At 46.1% G+C, this 21,702-nt stretch overlaps 1 protein-coding gene across 1 annotated transcript in view; it reads right to left on the bottom strand.

The window, feature by feature from the left end:
• The window catches only part of EIF3J (eukaryotic translation initiation factor 3 subunit J), a 214,249-nt gene that overhangs the window by 122,187 nt on the left and 70,360 nt on the right, over nt 1-21,702 (bottom strand). The window contains exon 4 of the mRNA XM_069624200.1: nt 17,571-17,662. Within this exon, the coding sequence (XP_069480301.1) occupies nt 17,571-17,662 (92 nt within the window). The remainder of the gene's footprint in view (nt 1-17,570; nt 17,663-21,702) is intronic.

The following is a 21,702-nucleotide window of genomic DNA, read 5'->3' as shown; positions in this document are numbered from 1 at the left end:
AAGAATCCCCTGTTATGAGCCAGTCGTCGAGGTAAGGCTATACTGGGATGGATAACCTGAGCAGGTGGGCCGCTGCCACTGCCAGTACTTTCGTGAATCCCCTTGGTGCAGATGCTATACCGAAGGGTAGCACTCTGAACTGGTAGTGTTTGCCCTCTATCATGAACCTGAGGTATTTTCTGTGCGCTGGCAACATTAAAATATGAAAGTATGCATCTTTCATGTCCAGTGTTGTCATGTAATCTCCCTGTGATAGCAGTGGGATCACTTCCTGTAAGGTCACCATACGAAACTTTTGGGGTTTGACAAACTTGTTTGCTGGGCGCAGATCTAATACAGGGCGCATGGTTTGATCCTTTTTGGGTACAATGAAGTACAAATACCTTCCGTTACCCGAGATAGAGGCACAACCTCTATAGCTCCTTTTTCCAGTAGCTGGTGCACTTCTTGGAGAAGGATGGCGAGGTGTTCTGGTGTCATGCGTCGTCCCCTCGGGGGTCTGTATGTTGGGGAACTGTTGAACTCTATACAGTAGCCGCGGGCTACGGTGGATAGTACCCAGCGGTCTGATGTTATTCCCTCCCATGCTGGAAGAAAGGATGTTAACTGGCCCCCGACCGGCGATGCATGGGAGGGGACCCGAATCTTCGCGTCACTTGGTGTTGTTGGTGGCTTGGGAGCCTCTAGGGGTGGAACCCCGGCCTCTCGCCTTGCCACGGCGTTGACCTCTCTGATTGTACTGGCCACTATTACTTTGGTAGTTGTTGGCAAAATACTGAAGTTGTTGATTCTGTTGCTGGCGTTGGCCACGAAAAGAACGCTTGTTGCCAAATCCCCGCCTGTTAGGGGGCTTTGAGATTTGGTCCAAGGTCTTTATGGTATCAAATTATTTTTTCGCATTTTCCAGTGCGTCGTCCACTGCCTTTCCAAAGAGGTTAGACTCTTCAATAGGCTTGTTAATGAGCGCCGCTTGCGTTTCCGCCTTAAATCCGGAATTGCGAAGCCAGACGTGTCGCTTCAGCAGAATTTCCTGTACCAAAGAGCGGCCAGCTGTTTCCGCTGCATCGAGGGTATTCTTAACGATGCATTGGTTGACCAGAGACCCTTCATTAACTGTAGCCAGCAATCTAGTTTTTAGGGGTTCAGGGACTTCCTCAATGTCCTGCTTAAGCTTTCCCCAGTGCGCATCAGCGTAGCTTGCCAGCAATGCATTATTGGCAATTCTAGTTGAGAACGCTGCCGAGGTGGTAATTCTTTTGGCTAGGGCATAAAGCTTTTTTCCCCCTCTTTATCCGGGGGTGCCTCGCTGGTAGACAGTGGAACCCCCACCCTTTTCCTATTGTTAGTCACCACTAAGGAGTCCGGGATTGAGTGACCCTTAATATATAGTGGGTCTGATTGAGAGGGTGAGAACAATTTTTCGATTCTTGGATTAACCCCTCTTACTAGTGCAGGGGTGGCCAGTGAAGGATTGATTCGTCTCTTGACAGAGGCGAGTATTGGCATTGTTTGGCTGGTGGGGGGTTTTTCTTTGATAATCCTTTCCACAAAGTCAGTGTCTGGAGTGACCTCCCCAGTTTCGACCTCAAAATGTGCTGCTGCTTTCCTCAGCAGCGCATTAAAGGTGGGCTGGTCGTCAACAGGCGAAGGGTTCCTGACTGGTGTGGTCTGAGGAGACCTGATGTCTAATGTCTGGCTCTGTAGACCCTGATGGTGACTGCCAGGGATTTGGGTCACCCTCACCTGGGTCTTCTTCGTACCCTTCCTCACTTAGGTTAGTGTCCTCATGGAAGCCTTCTCCCTCTTGTTGGTTTTCATCATTAATGAACTCCTCCTGGAAGTGAGTGTCCTCTTCGGTGAGGTCGTAAGAGTTCATATCCTCCTGAAAGGGGTTATAGAACAACTTCGGGTATTTAGCCCTTGGACTTTCTAGGAGTACCTCCCTAGGTCTTTTAGGTGTCCTATTTTCTGGAATGGCCATGAATCTGTCTAACTTGTCCATACAGGACTGGAACTTTTCTAAGGTCCACTGAGGTAGGCCAGAGCAGTCTGGGGGTGAAAAAGGAGTCTCTTCTCCTTGTATTCGCCTAGATCTGTCCCATAACGTCGAAGATAAGGTGCCTTTGCCTTCCGAGAAGTGTTCTGGCAGGCTAGGGCTTTTCGTTGACAGTGGGAGCTGGCCCAGCCTACTTTCCGGCGCCTTCTGCGTTTCTTTGGCCTTGTGCGCGGTTTTCGGCGGGTCACTTGACGCCCGTCTCTGGCCGTCCTTAGAAGATATACGCGCGAGGCTTTCGGCGATCATTCTGTCTGCCGAGGGATCGCTCGATGTCGTGCTAGGTACCGTCGAGTCTTTACTGGCAACGTGCGCGCTAGGTACCGTCTAGCCTTTACTGGCATCGTGCGCACTCTTACGAGGCGCGTCGCCGCCTGAGGGTTTTCGCCCTTATTTCCAGAGTGCCCGGTCGCCTGTCGCGGGAGTGGTGGCGGGGAGGGCTGGCGACCCTTACGGTCGGCTGAAGACGCCGGTGGGCCCGGCGCCTCCCTTGGCACTATGGCCGCCTTCGTCTTCGACGAATGCGTGCCGTGGGGTATGTGTTTGAGATTTCTTGTGTGCGTCCTTGTCGCCGGGGTGTTCATCCCCATAAACTGGGCGTGAGCCGGGCTGGCCGGGGACGGACGAAGGAGCGCGAACGCTCCCTCGAGAGGTCTACAACCTCCGTTATGGAGGCCGTGTAATCAATGTCCTCGTCACATTCAGCGGCGGCGGCAGCGGGCGAGGAATCTGACCTAGACATGGCGTAGGCTGCCCACCTTTTGACCCTACAGTCCTTTATCGTTTTGGGCTTAAGTAACTTACAGGCCGCACAGCCGTCCTCAACGGTTGCACCGTTTGTGCTTGTCCTTCAAGGTATATTTGCCTTTGCAAAGTGGGCAAAACCTAAAGGGCGTCCTCTCCATTGCTGAGGGCAAGAAGTGTGATTACGACCTCGAAAGAGAGGGAGGGGAAAGAGAAAGGCATTCTCGGAGAGAAAAGACCACACAACCCCACTCTCCCTACTGTGTAAGGCCGGGGAGGCCAGGCCACGTGTTCGGCGACGCCGAAGGATCTCCTCGGCTCGTCCTTCCGTCGAAGATCTTGCTCGGCGGGGAAACAGCTTGCAGCTTCGTCGAGGGAGGGATCTATATGTTAGATATTAATAATAAACGACCAAGGGTCGAAGAAATGATTTTGCAATGTCTCTCGAGGAGCTCCGCATAGAGGCGACCAATAACTTGGCGAAAAAAACAATCCGAGGGACCTCGACGCGTGAGGGATTGTGGGTACAACGCACGTCACTATAGGGACAGTGTTACAGACACTCCTTGTCGACGTCCCCTTTTCGACTACGAAAAACAAAATGCAATACTCCGCAGTGGCCACTGGATGTCGGACTATGCACAGCATGTGATTCTAAGCAGATTAACAAACATCAGAAACTTATTTATCTCACTCATCTCCTGATTTCACTTTGTTTTGGGGATACTGGATCCTCTTTTTAGGCTTCCAGTGAGAGGGCAACCTCTCACCTTTGTTTTGACACGATTTTCTATGGCAGCACCCCCACCTTATGTGGCGTGCAGCCAGGGGCCCTTGCAGCTGCTTTTTGAATTTCGTTTTGGGTGCACTGGATAACCCATGAGTCTCAGTGCAAGAGTAGCTATCACTTTATGATGTGCATTTTACATTTGCAGCACAAGCCATATGGAGTACTGCGGGACAAATGTCCCCCGGTCTTTGTTCCAATTAACAAATGTTACTTTCCAGGCACCCGCTGAACAGACTTGTGGCAGAGCTTCCATTTTTACCCTTTGAGGATGCACTTTGATGCACTGCCTTTTTAGCCTCGATAATACACTTTAGATGGGCCATAATAGCCTCTGTGCGTTTTGAATTCAATTCAAGAGGGCCTGCCCTTTGTTGGCCCTTCGAAACTGCCAGGTTGCGGGGCAGGGTCCCCCTTTTTGTTCTTCATGCAGCATGGCAGCGTCTTGCAGAAAGTCTCCAAAAGTTCTGCAGTGTGAGCTGGCAGGAAGGAGAGGGGTGGAGGACATCTGCCCCATCCACATTCTTCCAGGGGTATGTCGATTCTAGGAGGCCGAGTGTTGAAAGATCTCTTTTTGCACCTTTCCCTCTGTTAGGCAAGATTGTATGCAGTACCCTTTGGGTGCACAACAACCCTGAGCTCCTGGCAATAGGAACCCAACCTTTTGTATAAGTCTGTACTAGACAGGTTGGTAGCGTGTTGAGCAGCCAGGCTTATCTCAAGAGGGGTCAATGTGAGCTGTAGGGGAGTTACACAGAGATCACAGTGATAAGTATTCAAATAAACTCACAAGGGTTCTTGATTAAACAATTATTAATTTATTTTACAGTCAGTTTGAGTAAGCTTTCTTCAGAAGGGGCAATGTAATAAACAAATACAGTCCAAAATGCACACTAGTTTCCCCAAATCATCAAATACCCATTTGGGATGGCACCTACACCCTCAGGTGACTTCAATAGCTAGGACACTGGACAATAATATATCACTGTTGCATTTAGAGCAATACCTAGGAGCATGTCAAAGAAAAGGTTATTAGAACAAAACAGATTTCAAATATTCTGAAGCAGGCAAGTACTTTTAGTAACCCCCGATGCACAGAAGGTTAACCCCTTCTTGGAAGGAGGGCTAAACAGTCAGAGGGAAGAACAGTTATTCAGACAGCCAGGCCAAAGTCAATTGGACAAAAGTCAAGGTGAGTTGAAGCAATTCTTGCAGGTAGGTGAAAGTCTTGCACAATGTTTTAGAAGTCTTTGTAGAAAAGATAAAGTAGGGCCACAAGCTGATTAGACTTGAGGTAAAGAAGCTGTTGGCAACTCAAGCAACCAAGACAAGTCTCCACTGAGAACAAGTAAGGTTACGGATGCGGTCAAACGGACCGCATCCACAAGTTTGCATGGACTAACAAATCCGAAAAATGCTACCACCAAAGGTTCGAACCTTTGGTGGTAGCATTATAGGTACGTATATATAAAAAAGAAAAGTGTGGTGTAGTGAGCTTCGGGCACCTCCCTCGCTTCCTGCCCCCGTCAGACACTAGTCAGAGGCAAAAGACAAAAACAGACAAAGGGACCAAACCTGGTTTGGCGCACAGAGTAAATCTTAAGGACCCTTCCACAAAGAAATGCCAAAAAAAATGAAAACCAGGGCCATTTTGACAAAATGGTACCATTTGGTGCTTTACTGCAGCTGCGAAGGCAGCCCGTGCTTAAAAGTAAACCACTGCCACCAGCCATTCATGAGGAAAGTAACAACATTGTTACATGAGAAACTAGAGAACAGGGATACAAAGTAACCCCCCAGCACCCTACTGTAAGAGTGTGGGGACTAGAAAGTTACAAATGTAAGTTAAGTCCATTTCAATTCACTACTCTTGGTAAAAGTTTATCCAAGAGAAGGTATTTAAACCTTTTGGGAAATTTGAAAGAAGGTGCTGTGTGACAGTGTAAAGATGACGCCTATGGAGTTTGTCAGGCTCCATACAAAAGAAACAGAGTTCAAATCACATTAAAAATACATAAGAGTGGGAAAAAGGGTCTCACTCTCTCCAGGTTAAAAATAAAAAGTCCTAAAAGCCAGCAAAGTAGCTGGTGGTCTCCAAGGTAGAGAGGAATTAGCAAATTTCAGAGATTTCTCCCAAACACCCTCCATAGTTTCTTTGCAACTCCTGGGCATCACTCAACAGAACCAAAGATGGAAGATCAAGCCCACAGACAATCGACATCTGGGAAAATTGGAGTCAGGGAGTTAAGTAGCCACATTGTATCCCCCCTCAGCTCCCCTGTCCTCCGTAGGAGAACATTGGGAATAAATCCCTTTGTCTTCTGCATTCCATGCACTCACCATCAGGTCGTTGAACCTGGGTAGACCAACCTGAATGAGTTTACTTAATTCAGTAAAATTGTTGAAGAACTTCTTTGAACTATCACCAACATAAGTGAAGTGCGAACTTACCTGCAGAGACTCCATTCAAGGGGGAAACATTATGGCTCCTGTGACCTTTGGGCACAAAGCCCCTTTCTTCCTAGGGTCTGGACTGCTCAAGTAAGAAACTTGTGACTTTGTTCCAGCATTCACTACATTTCTTCTACTTGCATTGAATGTGGAGATTGGATTTATTTGTATTATCGCATTGTGCGATAATACTACCAGTTAAGAGTCATTTTTCAGTGCGTCAAAAGCCTATAATAACCTTTATAATTACTGTCTAAATTGAATTGTGTGCTACTCCGGGTGGACTGATTAAAGGCCCAACCCCACTGAGAATAAGCCTTGGCTGCTCTCCATTGCCATCTTCATTGGGTTTTGGCTAGCATCAAGAGTCGCTGTTCACTATAACTAGGGCGGCCTCCTAAAATCAGTCCACCAAGCTAAATTCTAGAAATCCATCAACACCAGCTGTCAACTATTGGACAGCCAGCCACCTGTAAATTTGAATGTTTCAAGTGTTCATATTGGAGGATTGGGGTCAATCCCAGCCGGAACACTGGATATATAGAGGCGAGAATCAAGTCGACCACTAGAGCGGAGAAGACCCGAAGTTTACGACGACCGAGGGACGCCAGAGGACTGCTATCGAAGCCAGCATTCGCTACACCATTATCAGTGTCGCCCACCTCCATCTTCTGCTCGACACAAGTCTTAGTCTGGTGAGACCAACCTTTCAGCTCTCCTGCTCGAGGGCCATTGACTATTTTTGGTTATTGAAGCATGAGTATTTGCATTTTCTTTTCAATTTCTGTGCTTCTAGGACTTTCTTCTGGCCTAAAGGCTGGAACTCCTCAGGCCATGCCGAGTGCTGGAAACCCACTGTGCAGCCCTCTACAATGAGACCAGCTTGAGAGCCTTACATTCAAACACAGAGCAGTTGTGTGCTTGCCGACGCTGCCTGGGACCAAAGCAAGCAGTGCATCCATCAAGTCATCTGCAAGGGTCTTCATCATGGGACAGAATTGGGCTCTATTGCTGCCATACCACTCTTTACCCACAAACAGGCTCTGACTGGCCTACAGGGCAATGCTGAATCCAAAATGCTAGCGTGAGCCAGTTTTTTCTGGTCAAAGTGGGGCACTTTTTTGGCCAATGTGGGCTAGTTTGATGAATCACCATGTGGCTAGTAGTTTTGGCCACTGTTAAATATTCTTTAAATTGCACATTTTGCATCATGATTTATCAGAAACTCCCCTTGGGCACTACTCAAAAAGTGTTACAAAAGGGATTGCCATTGACTGTGGGACACTTGAATTGTTGCCCGAGAATTTTATGCCCCAGTCTGACCCTGCCCACTAACTTGTCCTTCTGCCTCTCCTTTCGGATCTGGAGCCAAGAGGCCGCCAAAATGGAAGAAGTTGCACTAAGCGCTGAGATCCCAAAACAAATCAGCATTTTAAAAACATTTTAAAACAGAACCTCCTCGGGAGGAAAAGAAAAGTTGGCAATGCTGGACTTCAAATACACCTGGTTGGACAACGTTTCCACACATCTCTGGATCTATAGGACATGCATTACTTACTGTAATAGCATTTCTGATTATTGTATCTGCTTAGATTCACATGCTGTGCATATAGTCTGACATCAAGTGGTAAACGCAGAGTATTGCATCTTGTCTTTTGAGGATCGAAAGGGGACGTTGTCATGGGCGTGCCTGTAACACTATCCCTAACGTGACGTGTAGTGTACCCAAAATCCCTCATGGGTCGAGGTCCCTCCGACTGCATCTTTTCTGCTGTGAGGGAACCTTGTGACTATCGTGAGTGAGTACAGAAAAGAAGTATAAGAAGTCTATATTCATTCCGTCCGAGCGGGGAGGAAGGGTGGGCGCATGTGAATCTAAGCAGATACAATCATCAGAAATGCTATTACGTTTAAGTAATGCATGTCTTCTGATGCTTGTTGATCTGCTTAGAATCACATGCTGTGCATAGACTAGCAAGCAATACCTGGAGTTGGAGGTGGGATGTGAGAAGGAACAGTAGTGAAGAGAGGTCTTAGTACTGCTTGTCCCACCCGAGAATCAAAATTTAGAGCGAGTATCTAGGCAATAGTGTTTTGTAAAAGGTGTGTTCAAAACTCCAGGTTGCCGCATTGCAAAATGGACTTGAGAGGAACATTTGCAATGAATGCTATGGTAGCGCCAGTGCTCTGAGTAGTGTGCTCTAGGCTTAAAGGGTAGATCTCTCTTGGCAAGAGTGTGAGTGTGATGCAATTGACAATCCACCTTCAGATGGCCAATTTAGAGACAGGATCCCCTTCTCTACCAGCTGCCACTGAAACGGAAAACTGGTTCGTCTTCCTTAGTGGTTTAGTTCTTTCCAGGTAGTTTTTTCAACTTTTTTTATTTCAATATTTTGACTTTCGACTTTTTTGTTTGATTTTATGACTATGAACCGCGCACATCCAGTGTGTGTGTAGGCTTCTTTCCGCCACGTTAGTGGGGTTCTGGAAAAAAAAAGTTGGCAATTCTATCGACTGTTTCACATGGAATGTAGAAATAAATGTGGCCGCAAACCAAGGGCGAGTGCGCAGAACCACCTTATCTCTGAATTGTAACAAAAGGGTCTAGAAATGAAAGGGCCTGTAGTTCACGGACTCCTTTTCGACGTGACTGCCACTAGGAAGGCAGCCTTGTAGTTAAAAGACTTGCCTAATGGGGTCTCCTTTTGAGCCTATGCAGAAGTCTGGTTATACCCACATTTAGGTCCCATCAGGGAGCCAGGTTAGAAATGGGGGGATGAATTCTCTTAACCCCTTCCATGAAAGCTAGAACTGGGATCTTCGACCACAACACCTTTTGGGACGTGGCGTAGGCAGAGAGTGCAGCTAAGTGAACATTCATGGAATTAAAAACTAGACCAAAGTCTAGTAAATGAGTCCGCTATAACAATATGAGCAGGAGAGTAATAAAAATGGGATTGCTGCTCTTGGAATTGCACCAGGTGACGAAGCGTTTCCACTTATTTGAGTAGCAATGTCTGGCGTTAGCCTTTCTTGCTTCCTTAAGTATATCCATGCATCTCCGAGGAAGTTGGAGATGCCCGAAGCCTAGGACCTAGGAGCCAGGCCGCCAAGTTGAGAGTCTGCTGGCATAGATGAAGGGTTTCCCCCTTGTCCTGAGATAGCATGTTGTTTGGGCAAGGCAGTTTCATTGGAGGAAAGACATCTCCATTAGATGGGATAACCAGGATTGGCGTGACCACATCGGGGCCACCATTATCATGGTGATTTGTTCCTGGTGCATCTTGTGCAAAATCTTATTGAGTTGGGGGATTTGGGGGAGGGATGGGGGAGTGGAGGGGCAGCATAAACCAGTTTCCCTGACCAGGTTATCCAGAGACCGTTCCCCTTGGACCGGTTCCAATGGTACCTGGAGGCATAATCAGGGCATTGTGAGTTTTCCAGAGTTACAAACAAGTCGTTCTCTGGGAAGCCCCATTCTGCGAAAACGTTGGAGACTAGGTCGTTGTATAGTCCCCATTCATACTCTAAGGGCAACGGGAAGTCTCTGCAGAGCACGTCTGCCAGAAGATTGAGTTCCCCCCGCAACGTGTTGAAACAATAGAAACATCTTGCATTTGAGAGCCCATTTCCAAATGTTCTGGGACAGCTTGGATAGCCCTCGAGAGTGAGTGCCCCCCCCCCCCTGCTTGTTCAGGTAGTACATGGCTGTGGTGCTGTCTGAGGATCAGTACTGTCTTTCTGACAGGCTTTGAATACCGCAAACCTGTTGGAGCGATTAATGTGGTTGGATGTTACTGCTGGGGACCAAACGCTGTGCGCCGTTGAAGTAGGTGAGGCTCCCACCCCATGAGAGATGCTTCCGTCGTGAGTGGCTCTGCTGCGTGGGTGGTGAAGATTTTCCCCTCCAAGAGGTTTTCCCTTGACCACCACTGCAGAGAGAGAATGAGGGCTGCCGAGACAACCACTAGATCGTCCCATTGTCCGCTGGCCTGACACCACTGGCTGTTGAGCCACTCTTGCGTGGGGCGCATGCACAAACGTGCTTGAGAAACCAGCAGGATGCCATTATCCCCAACAGTCGCATGGCCTTGCGTATGTCACCTCTCGACTGGCTACATACTGAGATCTGAATCAGCAGGTTTTGAACCCTCTCGTTGGAGGTGAAGACTAGGCTGTCTTCTTTCCAAATTAGAGCCCCCAGAAACTGCTCGACTTGGCTGGGGTCTAGACTGGATTTCTTTTATGGAGAATCCCAGACTGAATACGAGGTCTATCGGCTTTTGAGTGTCCGACAGGCATGCTCTGTAGGAGTCGCCTGTTATGAGCCAGTCGTCGAGGTAAGGATAAACTGGGATAGATTGCCTGCACAGGTGTGCTGCAGCAACTGCCAGTACCTTTGTAAATACACTTGTGGCTGAGGCAATGCCGAATGGAAGGACCTTGAACTGATAGGGTTTGTCCTTTATCATGAACCTTCGGTATTTCTTGTGTGCTGGCAACATTAAAATTATGCATCTTTCATGTCCAATGTTACCATGTAATCCACCTGCGTTAGTAGAGGAATTACCGCTTGCAATGTTACCATTTGAAACTTTTGTGGTTTGACAAATTTGTTCGCTGGGCACAAGTCTAGCACAGGGCAAATGGTGAGATCCTTTATGGGTACAAGGAAGTACACTGAATAAAAAACCTTTGACTGCGCCCTTTTCCTGCAGGTTCTTGACCTCCTCCAGCAGAATCTTCAGGTGTTCCGGTGTTAGGCGCCTGGATCTTTGAGGTCTGTATCCAGGTGGCCGGCTGAACTCTATGCAATAACCGTAGGTGACGTCTTGAGCACCCACTGGTCTGTGGTAATATCCTCCCATGCACGCAGGAATGATGTTATATGTCCCCCGCCCAGGGAGGCATGGGAATGGACCCGGACGAGAGTCATTTCTGAACGGAGACCGCGGAGCCTCTGAGGGTGGCATTGCGACCCCTTCCCACAGCATTGTCCTCTGGGCAAATAAGGGTTTGTGGAGGCAGACCCCTGTCCTGAGGACCAATTGTTGCCTGAGCCATATTGGCTGTGCGGGGAACGGGAGCAGGACTGCACACGAAAGGAGCTGCGAGAACTCCACCCCCCCCTCTGATGAAAGGGTCTTTGAGTGATATGATTTAAAGTCTTTAAAGTCTTGTGTTCCTTCTTGGCAGTTTCTAGTGCCTCATCACGGCCTTGCCAATTAAGTTTGACTGTTCAACAGGTTTGTTGCTCAACGACACCTGTGTCTTTGGTTTGAAACCAGAGTTTTTCAGCCAGGTGTGGCGTTTTAAAAGGGTACCCTGGCCCAAGGTTCTACTTGCTGTCTTAGCAAAGTTCTTGAGGATGTCGTGGTTTACCTGCTCGCCCCCTGAATCTATTGAAAGCAGGCGAGAACGCACTGGTTAAGGGACCTCTTGTAGGCCCTCCTGCAGCAGGTTCCATTGGACGACCAAATAGCTGGCTAACAGCATGGTGTTGGCTATGCGGGTAGAATATGCTGCTGCAGTAGTAACTCTTCCCAAGAGCATACAACTTTACATTCTTTGACTGGCAGAGCCTCGCCCGTGGACAAGGGGACCCTTGCCCTTTTTCTTGTCGTAACTACAAGAGAATATGGGATGGCATGACCCCTAATATATAGAGGGTTGAACGGTGAGGGGTGAAATTTTTCCACCCGAGTGTTCACAGCCCTAGTCTGGAAGGGCTGTAACAAGGAAGGGGCGATGAGTCTTTCCATGGAATTGAGTAAAGGGATAGCCTGGCTGGAAGGAGGCTTCTCCTTAAATAGGTCTCCCACGAAGTCTGAATCTAACACCACCTCTTGCGTGGCCATTTGGAAGTAATCTGCCTTCTTCAGAATGCTGTTTAACGCCATCTGGTCATCGATAGGTGAAGCCCAACGCAGAGGAGGGCATGCAGGAGGGTCCATACATATGGTATCAGGGTCTGGGGTAAAGGTGGGTGACAGCCAGGGTGCGTCATCCCCCCAATCTTGGGTCTGATCAATGGTATCCACAAAGGGATCATCCTCATGCAAGTAAGGGTCAAGGGGCTCTTGATCTACAAGGTCAAAAACATCAGGATGTCTTCTGAAATTTGGTTACTGCAGGATAAAGGCTGTCCTCCCTAGGTCTCTTTGAACCTCTCAGAAAACTCCACAAATCTAGCCGACCGGTCCATACACCCTTCAAATCTTTCTCTGGCCCATGGAGAAGAGCCAGATGGTCTTTGATAAGGACTGGGGGCTTTCAGCATAATCCTCCCGCCCTTCAGGACGTTTGGCTTTCGACCTGTCTTTGTTTACTGGCTGCCGAAACGATCTTAGCGAGACTCTCGCTGATGTTCGGCGTTACTGGGGGGGAAGGGGGGCGTTTAGGCTGTTTAGACAGTTGCACTACAGACTTCGACGCAACCAGAGCCTTTTGCACAGCGTGCTCTTAGGAGGCGTCTCAACGCTCGTGAGATTTAGTGCTGGTGCCCTTACATGTAGAATGCCCGGACGCATGCCGCTGACGTGGTTGCGGGGAGGGCAGGCGATCACGCGAATTGGTGGGTGCAGTCGAGAAACTACGTACCCGTTGGCGTCTTGGACCGCTTCGACTGATCCGCCGTGGTGGTACCCGGGATTAAATGCTTGGTCCTAAGGGTATCGTGTGCGTCCCCTGGGGGTACATTCCCCATAGCAGGACTATAGTCGTGCCTGATGGGGCCGGACACGAACATCGTGGAATGCACATGCTCTGATGTGAGGTCAATGGCAGCCGGATCGGACCCATGGCCATCGCTAAGCTCCTCATCACTTTTGGCGACTGCTGCAGCGGGGGAGCTACCCTCGGCCTGCAACATGGCGTTCGCCACCCACCGCTTTACTCAACGCTCCTTGACCGTCTTAGGGCGCAGGAGTAGGGAGTGCTTACAGGACACCTTGTCGCGATTGAGGGGAAGAAGAAACTTATTGCACCAACGGTGCTTGTCTTTCCAGGGGCATTCTCCCTTACACGAAGGGCACATTTTAAAATGGTGTCCTGTCCATAGCTCAGGTGTTTGAAGGAGACGGCAAAACCAAAAGGGTAAAGAGAATGGAGAAGGAAACATTCTTGAAAAGAATAGAAACTCCCAGACCCCACACTCCCTACTGTATAGGCCGGCCAGAAGGCCCGGCCACGCAGTCTGCAGCGCCGACCGGAGCTCTAGCTGTTGAAGTCCGTTCTTTGCCATCTTCGGCAATGGTTTAGAAAGAAATCATAAATGACCAGAGGTCAGGAAATATAATTTTGCAATAAGTAGGAGCTCCGCATAAGGCGACCAGCAAGCTGGGCGGAAAAAAAACAATCCGAGGGACCTCGACGCGAGAGGGATTTTGGGTACATGTCATGTTAGGCGATGTCCCCTTTCGATACTCGAAAGACGAGATGCAATACTCTGCGGTTAGAATGTCGGACTATATGCACAGCATGAGATTCTAAACAGATTAACAAGCATCAAAAACAGGATCTACCCGGCAGTGGGAAAAGCTCTACTGCCTGCGAGAAGTTGCCTAACCCGTCTACCGCACAATAGTAACCGAAACTGAATCCGACTGAAGCTAAAACTGCCAACTCTTTACACCTAAAATCACAATAGAGATTAAATCATATCCTGTTTTACTTTGCGGTTGTCGTTTTACAGTGCGTTGGGGTAAAACCGATAAGGCAGCTGAAGTGCTTGAACAGCTGGCTTTCTGATGCTAATTCAGCACCAACAGTTGCAAAAAACGCAAACACTGAACAATTGTCACTTCAGTCATTTCCGAATGACTACGGATGAAAGGGATGCACGTTCTAAATCCAGTGCAGAAAACAGATGAGTGAGGTATGTTGTAGACCATCAAGAGTCAGTCACTTGGTTTGAACCAGAGATCTGTTTGGTCATTTTTTTATCTCGATTCTCTGACCATGATAATTCCTGGGAAACCGAGGTGGTATGCAGATGCCAGAAACCTTGCAGCTCTTTGTTTTTCATCTGTGCGAGGCCTTCACTCCAGATACTTCTGGGGACGAAAATACATTTTTAGTTTTAGCCACTAGGTGGCGCTTTAACAAACCGAAACTATTGCATTAGCACAGGTAGGGAGAAATGGCATACGAGCGATAGAGCTTGTAGGGTTGCCAGACAATTAGTCGAAAAAAATTCGTCGACAGGACATTTGGTCGAAACCATTTGGTCGAAAACCAAATGGTCGAATTTTATTTATTTTCACTTTTTTTGGGGGGCCCCAACCCCCTTTTTTTTCTAAAAAACCCTTTTTTCCCCTAAACTACAACCTAAAAAAAAATTATATATATATATATATATATATATATATATATATATATAGAGAAAAAAAAAGAAAAAAAAATCGACCATTTGGTTTTCGACCAAATTACGTCAACCAAATGTCTTTCGACGAAATGTCTTTCGATGAAATGTCCGGACACCAGCTTGTAGGTGTGGTTTACCCAACCAGGCTGCCCATGGCAATGTTAATCCCCTATAGCCATTCCCACACACTTCCTGCCCCTCCCGAAAACACATCTTCATACGACCTCTTCTCTTTGAGCTACGTTTATAAAGTTTCTACGGTAAAATAGCAAAAATAACGTCTGAAAATAACGGTTTTAGCTGAATTGCGAAAACACTAAATTGTAGTGGCTAGGGAGAGAGTGGGAGAGTGGGGGTGTGGCGGGGATTAAATCCGCATAAACGCCACTTTATAAACTATTTTCGGCCTCGTTGCTTTGGTTTTCTTTGGTAATGCCTTTATAAAGCCTTACGAACAAACACTGAGCTTGAAGTGCCGGCCAGTGGGTTTTTTGGCCAGTTTGTTTTTTTAAACGCAGTCTTCTGAAAGTTAATGACTTAACTTGTGTAATAAAAAGGACAACCAGGAAGGCCTTTAGCCCCATGATTTATAAGTGCTTCGCGTTCCTTCAATGAAGTCCTGTTAAAAGCAAGCCAATTTGGCAAAGCCAACTGATTGTATTCGGCATTTGTTGCCAAGCACTGATATTATATGCCCAGGTACGTGCACCATATTACAGCTGCTACCATCATTGGTCAGTTATTACCACTACAGCCATGCCTGGCAAATGCCTTTCCAATACCTACACAAAAGCCAAAACTATTGGCATTGCCGATGCTAGTTAAAATTGCTATTTATATTGGTCACGGAATGAAACCCTTGCACGATTTACTTTTTTTGTTTTATAACTACACATTTCACCAAGCTTTTCATACTACCGCAAAGCAATTCCATAGCAAATACCCACATGTGCTGGTGGGAGCACTGCATCTCAAAGCCCTTGTCTGGTGTTTGCCCTTGCTCGGGAGCAAAACATGTGCAAATGAGCAGGCATACAGATATGCATCCGATAAACTGCTTACAGACAGTAAACTAGTATTCAAAACTATTTTTAAACCCTGCGATTTACTCAAAAAATGTTGTTCAAACACTAGGTTAATAGAAAGATATTATATTATATATATATATATAAAAAACAAATAATTTCTGCCTCTGGGTGGCAAACATTTTTGAAAGAAAAAGGTAGGCTATAGTGCCGTTTGATTGTGGACCTTTACTACACTTCATACTTTTAGTCTGTTCGAGAAGTACTATGACCGTGGGCGTGTAATTTGCATTTTTAAAGCAGCAAAATGCGTGGAAAACCCCTGAGTGTTCACTTCGTTTGCCGTGTCTTCATTAAAAGCTTTTGGTTCCTGTGACTATATACGGGCAGGCCACTAAAGCCTTTCTTCTGCCCTCAAAATGTTTTCTCCTTAGCAAGAGTAAAAAGTATGTGATTTCCACCCAGTTTTAACTGATTGCGTCATCTGGATATTATGTGGCAGCGGTCCACATCATTTAAAACAGAAGAAAGTCTGGAGAATTTTATAACAGTTTAATTTGTCCAGAAAAAGTAATGAAGCCTCACATCAAAAATACATAATTTAAATGCAAAAGCAGGTGACAAAAGCACAAATAAGCAAATAACATCCAACAGACAGCACACATACATGAATGCAACACTAATACACAGCACGATTTAAGAAAACTCAAATGGCGAAAACAAAGGATGGCTTTGTCTTCCATATGTCCCATCTTCAAGGCACGGAGCAGTTCACATCATGACAGAAAAGCACGTTTCCCTAACATTTAACAGACAAATCACAGGGTGCGTTAGCGCAAGCACCTCTCACAAATGGAACAGATGAGCACAAACGCACAGCTTCCCCTGCATACAAGAAATAGGTACCGTTATAGTACGGTTTATCGATGGTAAAACTAGACAGAACATACATCTCTGCCCAAGGTAAGGTTTTGAGGTGGGAATATTTAACACTGTTTTTATAACTAGCGTATACATTACATTATAACAGTAAAAATGATTGCCTCCCCCCACAAGTGCACAAAGTATGCTACAGGCAACCAGAACATGCCTACACTTGAAAATTACTACAACACATAAGAGACTAAACAGTTGTGTAGAGATATCTGGCTTCAAACAATGCATTACATTTGTTGAAAACATTCTGTATATACATGGGTGTATAAACACCACATCGATGCATCTTGATGATAAATGCACCCAACGCAAACTATTAACGGTGCAAGCATGCATTCACTGAAAAGAAGAAAAAAAAAATCAATGTTTATTACAAAGGATACTTCCCCAATTGTACGTTTTCCATCTTCTTGCTTAGAAGATTCTAAAATGCATGACAAATACATATGCATGCATAATGCTTCTCTCCTTCAGCGTATACAGACAACCCCACAGAATCTGAACAGAAACAACCCCTTCTCACTGTGGGCACCGAGTCTTTCAGAAATAGAGAATAAACGTCTGTTTGCAGACGCTGCTTCATGCATTGTAATTTGATCCACGAAGTTAAGAATCAAAAGGATGTTATGGTTTCTGTCAAGACACCTGCACTCAAACTGGCACGTAAATGATGTCCATCGAAAGACTCAAGTTGTATTTACAGGAGTAACGCATAAAAGGCCTTGTAAGACTCATCTGTAGGCCTGCTCGGCCCCATCACCTTTCTGTGCTCCCCAACCCTCCTTTCATATTCTGGCGACAACCTGGCCGAGTCACAATATGCCACCTCTCGGACAAGATCAGACAGGTCAGGACCACGACGATTGTGATGGCAACAAAAATGTTGATCATAACTGACACATTTGTGGTTTCTTTATATATCGATGTATTCATTGTATTGTAACTAAAGAATACAAACATTTTAATATTCAATATATAATATTTAAAACCAAGACATACCAGGAACCGGACCCAGAGATGTTACTATAACCCCAAAGCAAGTACGATCTAGTATTTCCAACTGGACACACGCACATACAATCCTCACACCGACATGGAATTGCACGTTAGCCGACAGACTTGTGGGATAAACATGTGTACTTAAAATAGAGGATACCTACAACTTGAGACCAGCAACATGAGCAACAACACGTCAGGGCATGAACGTACCTGCTTTTGAACTTCCTCCTGTTTCTTCTTTAATTTCAATTCCTTTTCTCTAATTTTGTCCTGCAATTTTTTCTTTTCTGAAACCTTAGAGTCTGGTAAAGGAACATAAATGTTGTTAATCCCAATAAATTGTACAATTATCCTGACATGTCTAAGTGTTCACGGCAATAGTTCAGTGCAGAGGAGTCACAAGTTATAGTAAAAAAAAAATCGTTGAATTTAGCCTGCAGCCGAGATCACCGAGGCAGTCCACGAGAAAAACTACTTCCATTTAATACATGGTGGAGGGCGTTCAGTGAAATACCGTGCAGACTAAAACCCAAGGTCAATTAATGTGGACAGATTTCGAGAGGCTACCTCATTCTGGAGAACAAGTATAGGCACTAATGACTAGCCAAATCTGGCTAGCGTGACTGAGCAGCAAGGCTTAAAACTTGTGTGGGAGGGGTGAAATGTTCAGTAAACCATGGGCAGACTATCACAATACAGTTATTTGTATAGACCTTCGAAAAACCATAGATAAAAACACATTCACTATTATATACACACACATTAGCTTTGGGGCGTGCTGCTAAGAGCACCAATACTTCACTAGTTATAATACACTCAGTTAAGTTTCAGACTACTGTAGCATAGAGAATCAAGCAAATAAATTTAACCACCAGATGGAGAACCAATATATTCCAAGGTTGAGTATGGTGTTTTCAGTTGTAATAGCTTATTTTGGACAGTTAAAAAGTCCTTTCCTAGCCAGAACTGAGGGGGCATTGTGCCATAGAGTCACAGCTCCCAATGCAGTTCTATTCTGAATGCTAGGAGTATTTTTAAGAGTCTGAAAAAGAGTAGACAAAGCAATTTGTAAGTCTTTCAAAGTTAGAAAACAAAAAAAAACTTTAGCAGATCCTCTCCCAATCCAACTACCTTAGGGGGAACCCAGGGCAAGACCCTACACCATAACTCGGGTAAGGGAGAAGTGGGGTAAGGACGTTACGTCTGTTAAAACCTACAGAAGTAGGAAAGGTAGGAATAGGTAGGTTTCCTCTCAACCAGTCCTTCGATTCACTCAAACTAGCACAGCACTCGTTAAACCGATGTGCCTCTTTCTTGTGCCTTGGTTCCGATGGAGGAAATCCAGTTGTCCCTGGTGTAGAGGTCTGGTTTTGGATCTGGCTAGTGGGCAAAAAGGCTCAAGTGGATCGGTTCTGGAAACCGCTACTGGTCTGAAGTTAAAGGACCACCATTCCTGCAACAACCTAAGGCGGACCCCCAGGACATGAGGTGGGTGGCAATCAGCGATGGTCACATCCAAGAAATGTCAGCAGTCGACTCTTGTGTACCAGAACCAAAGAAACTGATCCTGCAATACCCCTCTTCATGTTGGAGAGTTGCAACTTCACAGGAGGGATGGGGGTGGTTGCATCTTGTTTTGAGAGTCAAGAATCTGCAGCAGTCTCGCATGGCTCAACTCAGCATATCTGCTGGAGTGAGGAAGTCCAAGAAGAAGCTAGTCAGCCCACAGGATGGTTCCGGGACACAAAGGAAGGATCCTCAAGCAGGGATTGAGACTGGTCTTTCCCACCAGTTGATGGGATGCAATGGAATTTGGAGGGATCAACAAAGGAGCAGGGCTATGCCGGGACGGGAGAAGCTGACAATGCTAGTTGGCTGCAACAAGTTGTGTCTTCAGCAAGATGTTCCTCTTGTAGGGGACCTTGGCTCCCAACGATCTGATGAATGGCTGCATAAGTCCTTCCTTTATCCAGGATTCGAGCTGAAGTCGCATCCAAGCCCACCAATGGTAATGTCATGTACTGGCTGGGGTTGTCCCATCATGGATAGCCTCCACACCTGCACAGTAGACACTTCGGCCAGTCCCAGCCCCCACATTTGACCACAAACACTGCTTTGCCTGGGAAAGGGCTTAGGATTCATGGCAAATCCTGCACAGAGAGGGCATGGAAGACTGTCAAAATACAAGATTGCCAAAGGACATGTGACGATCTTGTGGCACTGCCATTTTAAAATATTTCGCAGTAAAATGCAAAATATCCAATACAAACAGCCAATTTTGAACACATCATGCAAGGAATGATAATGTGTTTTATAAACCGCTCATGCCGAAGCGCTGCACATAGAAATTAGTTGGTACTCAAAGTATCCCTACTGCACCTCACCAAGTTGAAGTGTGCAGCTTCTCCTGCACTAGTTATCCATGGTTGGTTAGTGCCCCCAAAACAGGTGAGCTGATTTAAAAGGCTTAACCTGCCTCCAAATGCCAGGATAGATTCAAAACCACAGCAAAACGTTGGATGTTCCATACAAGTCAATGGTGAGAAAGTAGCAAAAAGAAAATAGCTTTCCTAACAAAGTAGTATATACATTTTATATCACATCTGTAGTGTAGTTGCTTGGTATGCATTGGGGCGGGACTACCGGCCTCCACAGGTTTAGCGGTATATCAGCTGGAATAATGCCAAACTGTTTACCGGTAAATTGCCACTGGATCACAAGTGGTTGTATGGCGGCGTTAATCCAATTATAGATTTCAGTGGAATTACTGCTGGTAATTCAGATTATGGTGATTTTTGGTGGTAAGGCGCTACAATTACCTCCAGCATTTTGCTGGAGACGTTTCCTCCACCTCACCGCCAAACCTACAGTACTCGTTTGATAATGCAGCAGTAACGAAGTTACCGCCATTTTTTTACCACACCGCTGTACTTTTAATGATGCTGCAGCTCTACAGGATTCAAAATTGCTGGGAGCTATTTAGCTTCTGCTTCTAGCTTAGGAGAGCATGGTTCTCATGAAAGAAACCGCCAACAGGAGCTACTTTTGGATCCCCAGGTCAATTTGCCCCTTATATTATACATTAACTGAGTATTTGAGAAGGTTAATGAAGAATTAGGACAGAGCTAGTGCACACTTAAACATAATGCATCATACATAATGGGCAAAGAGTCAAAGTTTGCCTAGCACGTGGAAGTTAGATTAGCAGTGCACCGTATACTTGCTTTTTGTTCCCCAGCTGTAGCTCCTGCCTACTGGCCAATGGGAGACACCCCGGAGCTGGTTTTAGCTCCTGCTTATTAGATCTTAATTTCGAACCCTGCTGTACCTACACACCAGTCTTCCTTCGTTCCATCTGTCCGTCCGAAGGCCAACTGCTCTGCCTTAGCTACCGTTGAAAAGTTTGGGCTATCTTTTGGTTGGAACCATTTGTACACCTCAGATAGGTTTCTTTGCAAAGCCCGCTGCTGGGGCAGGAGGAGTGTGAAACCATCTTCCCAAATGTAGTGCTGGGCAATATATCTAGTTTTGGAGAATATATTTTCAAAATCGATATGGGAGACAATATTGTTAACATGGATATATACGATACATTACTCACCGTAATCGTATTCCTGATGCTTGCATCCGTTTAGATTTACATGCTATGATTCGCATCCACGTTCCATGTCAAGCAATCCATTGAACTACCTACTTTTTTCCAAATCCATCGAACTCCGCTGAAAGGAACCTCCATATACTAAATGCAAGGAGGGCACTGTTGTACTACGTAGACAAAACTAAGCCTATAAGGAAAACAGACCAATTCTTTGTTTCCATAGCAACTGGCAGGGACGGGGATCACATTTCCAGATGGATAGTCTAGTGTATACAACTTTGCTATTCATTATTTAAAAACTGCCTTTCACACCAAGAGCTCACTACCAGAGGTACAGGAGCTACATTAGCATGTATTGCAAACGTCCCCTAAACACTATTTACAAAGCAGCTACTTTGAGTTCCGTCTTTACTCAGCACTACTGCATTGACACATTCTAAAGCAGATTCACAGGTGGGAAAGCGGTGCTAAAACAACCATTTGCCGCTGTAACTTCTCACAATCCACCTTCTCCAGACACTGCACGGTAAGCTATGCACAGCATGGGATCTAAGCAGATCCACAAGCCTCAGATGGGATACATTACTCACCATAATCTTATTTCTTATGTGGCGTGGCTACATGGCCACGGACTAGGACGTGCATTCTGTGTGCTCCTGCTGACCCGGGGATGATCCTTCGAATATAGATACCCTAAGGCTAACTTGGAAGTGCAGATTTGAAGCTATGGCATTATGAAACTGC

This window comes from Ambystoma mexicanum, chromosome 11 (assembly GCF_040938575.1).
Source record: "Ambystoma mexicanum isolate Mex_15411 chromosome 11, UKY_AmexF1_1, whole genome shotgun sequence".
NCBI lineage: Eukaryota > Metazoa > Chordata > Amphibia > Caudata > Ambystomatidae > Ambystoma > Ambystoma mexicanum.
The sequence above is the reverse complement of the archived record's forward strand: the minus strand, read 5'-3'. Positions and strand labels throughout refer to the sequence as shown.